At 48.8% G+C, this 8,574-nt stretch overlaps 1 protein-coding gene across 5 annotated transcripts; it reads left to right on the forward strand.

The window, feature by feature from the left end:
- The first annotated feature begins 3,988 nt into the window (after positions 1 to 3,988).
- Positions 3,989 to 8,125, forward strand: H257_15126 (hypothetical protein). Of its 5 annotated transcripts, XM_009843125.1 has the most exons (8): positions 3,989 to 4,680; positions 4,732 to 5,645; positions 5,690 to 5,934; positions 5,985 to 6,247; positions 6,294 to 7,228; positions 7,289 to 7,482; positions 7,525 to 7,674; positions 7,745 to 8,125. In XM_009843125.1, exons 1-8 carry the CDS (start codon positions 3,995 to 3,997, stop codon positions 8,054 to 8,056), a joined length of 3,699 nt encoding a protein of 1,232 aa, XP_009841427.1. In that variant the 5' UTR covers positions 3,989 to 3,994; the 3' UTR covers positions 8,057 to 8,125. The 5 variants fall into 5 exon arrangements, with proteins under 5 accessions (XP_009841427.1, XP_009841424.1, XP_009841425.1 ...); XM_009843122.1 differs by having other exon boundaries at positions 7,525 to 8,125; XM_009843123.1 differs by having other exon boundaries at positions 7,376 to 7,482; positions 7,525 to 8,125.
- Positions 8,126 to 8,574: the final 449 nt, after the last annotated feature.

Raw genomic sequence — 8,574 nt, forward strand, 5'->3', positions numbered from 1 at the left:
ACAGTCGCGACTGTAAATCTGGTCGATTTGCCGTCTCGCAGTAAAATTTTACAGTTTCCTGTATTTTACAGTCGCCCCGTGGGGTTGCCAAAACTGTAAATAATCCGGATAGAACTGTATAATAGCGTTTACAGTCGCACCGGTGGGGATGCTCTAAGTTTTTCGTATACGACCCAACGCATTTGGCAGGTCATATCTTGGGACCGAACCAGGAATTAATTCGACGAGATCACCAGCTTTCTATTCCACCAATCAGAAGCAAATAAAGAACAAGATTTAGGAAAACGCTGAAAGTTTGAAAACAGTTCGACAGAGTGTACTACAGTTGTCAAAGTCAACAGTAGTGTGGCAGCTGGTTTCCGCCAAGTTGGTGACATTTCCGTTTTATATTTATATATTAGGGAGATTTCGCAAAGTAATCCACCGTACTACGAAGTAATAATTACCCTCAGTAATTAGTACAATCACGGAAACTCATGAAACTTTATAGCGGAATCCGTGAAAAGAGCAGCAAACGTGACGGATCAGTGAGCAGCCGAATTTGACCTGCATTCATTCGAGCATAAATATCTCGTGAGGTTCAAATGGCCAGGACGTAAAAGTGGTCTTGCTGAATTCCTAGTTTAAGCTTTATCCCATCATCCAAATACAGATCCATTTAAAGAGTTTTAATCAGGGCAATAAAAATGGCAAAGTTTGTCGCTCAAACAGGCGATCAGTGGTTAGTCGAATTTTAAACTGGTTTCAAGTATATAGTATTTTCTGCTTTTGAGGTATGAAATTATAAATTTATAGAGATATATTACATGTGTACAATAATATATATTTACAGGTTTTACATCACATATTCGATGCTCGATGAACTATGCCAAGCCTTTGGCGCGCAGCAATCGGTTAGACGATGAGGCGGTGGCATTGCGGCCGCCTTGCCTAGGTCACAGGTTGGCCGTCGCGCTCCATTGCTAGAATCCATGTGACGAAGACGACCTCGTCTTAGCTGCAGTGTCCATGCGTTTAGCATTCGCCACATGCGTCTGCAGCAGCAGGGTTTGTTAGCTACTTGGAGATTACGTCTGCTATGGCCTTAGCCACAACGTCAGCCGTGTACGCGTTCTTCGCGGCATTTTGATTCGAAACAACCCCTCTATAAATTTGTACTCTTTCACACTATAAATGTTTGAAGGTGTTTGTTGTTGAAGGCTATTATTTTATCCAATCATATCATTTCTGGAGTTCTATTGGGTAATGCGGTTCGGCTATTCACTGATCATTCGGCTGCTCACTGATCCGAAATCACGGATTCGGATACTCATAAGAAATAGAGGTTATCCGAACAGGAGGGTTCCATTCGGTGGTTTCGTGTGCTACAGTATGAGCAGGTTGAGAAGCGAGGATGACTTGGCGCTGTGGATAAAGGCCAACCACGAGCGACCATTCCTCCAAGATCGAGTCATGAAGGCTTCTCTTGCCAGGAGCTCGAAGTCGACGGCAAGAAAACATCGCACAGGTTCCACCTGATCCTCGACAACCACGAAAAGTTCCAGAAGGATTCTGTGTATTTGTATGGTGTTGACCGACGGTAGGCGGAATTTGCGAGCAGAAGTCTGCGATGACGGGCAGGCCTCGCGAAGCAAGAACGCTTGACGACAGCATTATTGCAAAGTAGCAGATTCCTCATGTTTATTCCGGACACGGAAATCTATTTATACAACGAAATCATCTAAATTTTATCCGAGTACGTGGTCGTGTCCGTGTCATTTTTCTTACGGACAGGTTGAATTGCGAAATCTCCCTAATAGGGAGGTTGTCCTCTATCCGTCTAGTATCCCCAAACCCACTGACTCAAGTACATACTACTACTACGTACGTAGTACTGGTACAATATTAACGTTAACGTTAGTACTATTAATACGTACTAGTAGTAGTACTAACAGTAAATAACGATACCAGACGTCCCTTTCGGGTCTTCACTGTCGGTTGATTTATCGCCACGTCTGTGTTGAAAAGATATTTGTGCGCAGTCTTTGTGGGTAAGTTCGCATAGGAAACAGAGGTTCGTGTTCGAAAATTATATATTGTGGGTTGACAGTGTGAATCGAACAGTGGGGCGGTTTCAGAACCGATCAAAACCCCTGTAATAGTATAATTTATAGATATATAGAGGTTCTGTTGAGCGCGAGAACGGTGCAATTCGAAACTTACCAGTCGAAGCACACCACCATCACCGAAACTGGTGCGTTCAAGGAAACTACGCCACACCGCACTCCAATCGAGAGCAATCATGTGCGCACAAGTACCCCGAGTTCAACCGTACTTGATTGCTGTTGCCTCCCGTCTGCTCATCGCCACGTCGTGCTCGGACTTGCTTAAGCTCATACTTCGAAGTACCAGTGTACTGTATACCGGTAGTAGTTAGTACCAGTAGACTTCAGTAACGTGTTATCATAAAAACACGAGCGTAGTACATGTTTGCACGAGAACCCTAGACGAATAGGCAATGGTAAACTGTGTTGGCGCTCATGCTGCCATGTCGCCGCGACTTTCAGTGACTTGTTCCTGTAGTTGATACAGTATCCCAGACTAAGGGAAATACTGTTTAATTGGCTGAAATAAGTCATTTTTGGCGAATCAAATCGTGAGGTCGACTTATTGCTATTCACCTCACTTACTGTATTGTGAATTTCGGTGAAATTTGCTGTGAAATTCACAATACAGTAAGTATACCTGTGAGAACAATCACCCATGTATCCGTTAATAGGCGCCTAGAGATGGTCAAATGATTTTAACTACGGAGTACAGTACATATTGGGGTTCAGATACTTATTGGCTTCTACACTTCCCATGGTGGAAGGTCAAATAGAAATTGAACGCAATCACAGTGTCAGTTCGCCTTGCTTGAGCTTGGTTACTGTAGCTAGCAATTAGCGTTAACTTGCGAAGTATTAAAAACCTTACCTTATCCGCCTGGCGCTATATCTATACGTAACGTAAACGGCCACTTTATGGATACTTTTAATGAGGCGTTGCTGGAGAATTGGCATAACTTCCTGAAAACTGGTCATATTTTGATTTGGATTCTTGCAACACCAAGATGAAACGCAGAACAATCCAGTATGACTCACTCCATCGGGTCTTGAGGGGATTGTTGTGTGCAAAACAACCAATTTTCAAGGCAATTACACTTGATTTGAGTTGTCGGTTTATGGATACTCTTTTATACTTAAAATATGTATGCTCTCTTGCATAGTTTTTGCTAGGGTAGGGTATTAAAATTAAACGGGTAAATATGTATTTGAGGCAGGTTATTGATTCAAAGAGTCGGCCGCACATACCACATTTTACCAAAAGACCCAAGATGACCACAACGGCAAATCTAGCCACATCAAGTGAAGTACACAAGAGGTATGAATGCATTGCTTCATCTAGACAACAACACTGTCCTCTATGTCGTATTCGTCTGATTGTGGAGACTCGTAATCTGAAGAGTCTGTCGATGTCGCTCCCGTCGCGCGCTTGGGTGATAAGCTGTATTATTTTGTGGAGGTTTTGCCGCTCAAAATCCTGGAGATTCTATTGGCTTATCCGACGTATCCATAAACCGTCCAAGTATCCATAAAGTGGCCGTTTACGTTATACATGCGACGAACTTGAGCCAACCTGTATGCACCTTCGCGGACTTAAGGAAACCGGTTGGCGTCTCAGTCATTGTTCCGAGGTGTGATTAATGTGGTTCCATTCCGAGGAGTCCAATCACAATTATACACTTTGAATCAAACTTACATTTTAAACTCCACTAGTACTAGGCTTATGTACTTCGAAATTCGACTTCTCTGGCATACGTATCAAATCCACTACCGTAATTTATAATAGCTGAATCTGATTGGGCACAATATATGGAGTATGTACACTGTAGCATATGCTCATCGTGATGGGACCCACCATATGTGACAAGCCTGTCGTACACGTTGGGGTCGCCCATTCGCCAATTTGCTTGATGGACACCGGCTTTCAATCCCTCAAGACACCGCGAGCATCGCTAGACCTCCAGGAGGACGACGTGCCATGGAGCCAAAGGCCGCATCCATTGGAGTCCGTCAACTGGCTGAGCTACATCACGATTTGGTGGTTGGACGCGCTTATTCGAAAGGGTGCTCAGGCGCCGCTCACCGAGCGCGACGTGTGGCCATTGGCCAAAGCTGACACGGTGGACTCCGTTTATCCTCTAGTGACGGCAAAGTGGGACCCTGTACTCAAACCCAGGCTCGTGGTGGTGCTGTGGCAGGCTTTCCGATACCGCATCGTAGTGTCATTCTTGCTGTTTTCGCTTTATGCGGTGCTGAGTCTGCTCCAGCCTATCGCCGTCAAGTCCATGATGCAGTACCTTGAACAAGAAGACGTGACAGCGACTGCACTAGGCCTCACCAACGGCTACGCGTTGGTGATTGTCCTCTTCGTGGTGTCTATGACATCGGCTTGCATCATGGATTTCGCTGGCTATTACGCCGCCCATATTGGACTTAACCTGAAGTCTGCCGTGGCTAACATGGTGTACGTCAAGACATTGTCTCTGTCCGGGCTAGCCAAGGCCAAATTTTCGTCGGGAGAAGTTGTCACCATGACGTCGGTGGATCTGGAGCGCATTACGATGGGGTTTAGCTTGGGTCATTGGACCTTTATCAGGTATATACATTTTCTCCATATATATATCCTTGGCTTCAATGGAATGCCTAGTCCTGTGATGCTGCTGGTGATCTTCATCATGCTGTCATTTGAACTGGGGCCGTTGGCAGCGTTCATCGGTGGACTTGCTATGGCCGGGTTCATTTACTTTGGCATTGCATCTGGACAACTCGTGGGCCACCTCCGTCGGGATATTCTTGCTGTACAGGCCCAGCGCGTAAAGCTCACCAACGAAGTGCTCCAAGGCATCCGAGTGGTCAAGCTGTACGCGTGGGAAGGGTCGATCCAAGATCAACTGAACGACATCCGCGTACGAGAGATCTCATGCCTGACCAAGTACCACAACCTCCGCATTATTAACAACGTGCTGCTGATGGTGGCGCCCGTGGTGTCTCTTGCCTGTTGCCTCATGGTGTTCGTGGGCCAGGGGCACCCCTTAACCATGCCCGTGGCGTTCACGGCTTTAGCCTACATGAATATCACGCGCCAGCCGTGCGGAGTCTTTTCCACGTCTGTGATAGGGTTCACCGAAGCACTAGCCTCTTGTCGCCGTCTCTCAGACTTTTTCAACGCCGAGGAGTTGGCACCAGACGTCGCCACCCTAACGACACCAGAAGCCAACGTAGAGCTGTCCCATGCCGACTTTAGCTGGACGAATGACGCTACGGCCCCAACATTAAAGGACATTTCGCTGCAGTTGGAACCTGGTACGTTGACGATAGTCGTGGGGGCCGTGGGCAGCGGCAAGTCGAGTCTGGTCAGCGCCATCCTGGGCGACGTTCACGTTACGAGCGGCAGTCGACGGGTCTTCGCTCGGTTCTCGTACGTGAGCCAGGAGTCGTGGATTCAACATGCCACGATCAAGGACAACATCGTGTTTCTGTCACCATTGTTTGACCAGGACTTGTACGACCGAGTGGTAAGCGCGTGCCAGCTGGGCCCGGATCTGGCCATGCTCCCTAAAGGTACGCTACCGCCAAGAGAATCCCACTGATATGTGACGTGACAGGAGACGCGACCGAAATTGGCGAGCGAGGCATCAACCTCAGCGGAGGCCAGAAGGCGCGCATCAGTCTGGCCAGAGCCATGTACCACACGGACGCCGACGTGTTTTTGCTGGACGATCCGCTCAGTGCGCTTGACGTGCACGTGGCCAACGCCGTTTTCTCCGACTGCATGCAGGGCCTGTTGCGCGGAAAGACGGCGCTGCTCGTGCTCACGAGCCACTATCACTTGCTCCCCCACGCCCATCGGGTACGATCGTTCTTCCTATGTAGATCGATTTATATAATCGTCGAGAGTAGATCATTCTCATGTCGGACGGGGCAATTGTGGGCGACGGTACGTATAAACAACTCAAGACCGAGTTCCCACACTTGATGAACTTTACGCAATCCGACTTGGTGGCCACGAAGTCCCAAGATAATGACAAGGAGGAACTGGCTGAAGGAGTTGCTGCAGAACCAACTGTAATGAAGGATAGTCTGATAGTCAAGGAAGACAATATCAAGGGCAAAGTTACTTTGCAAACGTACAAGTCGTACCTTGGGGCCAGTGGCTACAATGGGTACGTTTCTCTTGAAAATATCATTTTTTTCACTTGCTTGTTTTAGGTACTCGGTGGGAATTGTCGTGGCGGTGTTGTTTACGATTTCGCAAGTGACGTTATCGTTGACCGATTGGTTTATGAGTGTGTGGGCTCAGAAAGGCCCGTTGAGTTTGTGGTATGGGTGGGGCTACGTAGCACTCGCTGGTGCGTCCGTGATCTTGGTGTACGGCCGTTCCATCTTTGTGCTCGTCACCGCCATGCTATGCTCCAAGAACTTCCACTCCAAGGTCCTGCACAACGTCCTTAGCGCCCCCGTGCCTACCTTCTTCGACGTCACCCCCGTGGGTCGCATTCTCAATCGATTTTCTTCCGATTTGGACCAAATCGACTCGAATTTGCTGCATTTTGGCTTGTGCGTGTTGGAATTTGGGTTCGAAATCCTCGCCGTGCTGGTCGTTTGTGCTGCGACGACCCCGTGGGTGATCGTCATGTACGTGCCCGTGGGGTACGTGTACTTTGTCGCTCAAAGCGGGTACAACAAAGCGGCCAACGAGATAAAGAGGTTGGACGGCGTGACGAAATCGCCGCTGATTTCCCTTGTCAGCGAGACCTACCAGGGTCTGAGCACCATCCGCGCCTTTGAAAAGTCGGCCAGCTTTGCCCAAAAACAGAGAACGACCATCGACTTCAACATGCGGTTCTACTTCACCTTCTTCGTGGGCGCGCGGTGGTTCCAGATGCGCCTCGACTTTCTCGGGTCGCTCTTCGTCGGCACATGTGCAGTCGTCACCGTCCTCACCAAGTCGACCGTGGGACTGGCGGCCGCGGGGCTATCGCTGACGTACTCGACGCAGCTGTCGGTGCTGCTGTCCCGAGTGGCCATCTTCACTGCGTGGTTAGACAACTCGATGACGTCCGTGGAAAGATTGAACCACTACAACCAGTTGGAGAGCGAACATGCAGACGAAGGGACGGACGTACATGATTGGCCGTCGCAAGGTACGCTCGGTTGCGAGCAAGTTGTTGGGGTTTTGTATATTGATGTTGGGGTTGCTACAGGAGCGATTGCATTCGAGTCGTATTCGATGCGATACCGAGACCATTTGGATTTGGTGTTGACCAATATTTCGTTCAACGTTGAACCAGGCCACCAAGTGGGCATTTGTGGCCGGACGGGGTCGGGCAAGAGTTCGTTAATGGCTGCTTTGTTTCGCATGGTGCCAGCGTCGTCTGGTCGCATCGCGATTGATGGGGTATTGAGACTTAATGTTCAAAATGGATATTCACGAGTGTAGGTGGACATTGCCAGCGTGAGCGTGACCAGCCTCCGCCGAGGCCTGACCATCATTCCGCAAGACCCGGTGCTGTTCAGCGGGTCCATTCGGCTCAACTTGGACCCGACCAAGTGTGCGACGGACGCGGAGCTGTGGACAGCCGTCAAACAGGTGCACCTGAGTGGAGTCATTCCAAGCTTGGAGTTTGCCATTTGCGAGCGCGGGTCGAATCTGTCGGTAGGGCAGCGGCAGTTGGTGTGTATTGCCCGGGCGTTGCTGCGGCGGTCCAAGGTGGTGGTGCTGGACGAAGCCACGGCCAACATCGACCCAGAGTCCGACCGGCTCATCCAGGCCACGATGCGTGACTGCTTTGAGAACGTCACGAGACTTATCATCGCGCACCGCCTTGACACGATCCTCGACTCGGACCGCATTCTCGTCTTGGACGGTGGCGTGGCCGTCGAGTACGACGCGCCGTCCACACTCCTGGCCAACAAATGCGGCGCGTTCGCCCAACTGGCCCAACATGCGCATGTGGATTTGGACAAGTTGAAGTAATAAGAGAGATTGCACACATATAGTACATTGTATGGCTGGGTAGATGACGAAGAGTAAAGGTGTAGCTTTAGCTAAGCGATAGCTCATCAATTTGTTCATAGTGTAGTGTTGTACAATGATATAATGGGGGCCAACTTGGCTACAGTGCTAGGTAGACTAACCTACATAGCTTCAAGTGAACTGTTTAGTGGTGATCCAGGATACCAGAGTGAAACTCCTCGTAAAACGAGGACTAACTGGTGGCACATATACCTACCTACCTACACGTTGCACATACCTATAGTCTCATCATTCCGAAGTTGTCCCCAAAATCGCGTTTTGGGACAGAATATGACCGCTTCCATTCCGCATATTTTTGACAAGAATCGCTGTATGGATACGGTACAGACTGGAATACCGAAATTTTGGTTTGCAAAATTCCAGACCGAATTCCATACATTAATCCGGTTAGCTACTACGGATACGATAACAAGCAGTCTTAATTCCGACCCAAATCACAGATCGGAATGACGT

The sequence above is a fragment of the Aphanomyces astaci genome (genome assembly GCF_000520075.1).
Source record: "Aphanomyces astaci strain APO3 unplaced genomic scaffold supercont1.66, whole genome shotgun sequence".
Classification (NCBI taxonomy): Eukaryota; Oomycota; class Saprolegniomycetes; order Saprolegniales; family Verrucalvaceae; genus Aphanomyces; species Aphanomyces astaci.

Excerpts from the sequence above, each read along its gene's own strand:
- H257_15126 (XM_009843122.1), top strand. The coding sequence starts at position 3,995 with ATGGACACCGGCTTTCAATCCCTCAAGACACCGCGAGCATCGCTAGAC. Across the intron at positions 5,646-5,689 it reads TCTGGCCATGCTCCCTAAAG|GAGACGCGACCGAAATTGGC; the intron begins GTACGCTACCGC and ends GTGACGTGACAG. Across the intron at positions 7,229-7,288 it reads ACATGATTGGCCGTCGCAAG|GAGCGATTGCATTCGAGTCG; the intron begins GTACGCTCGGTT and ends GGGTTGCTACAG.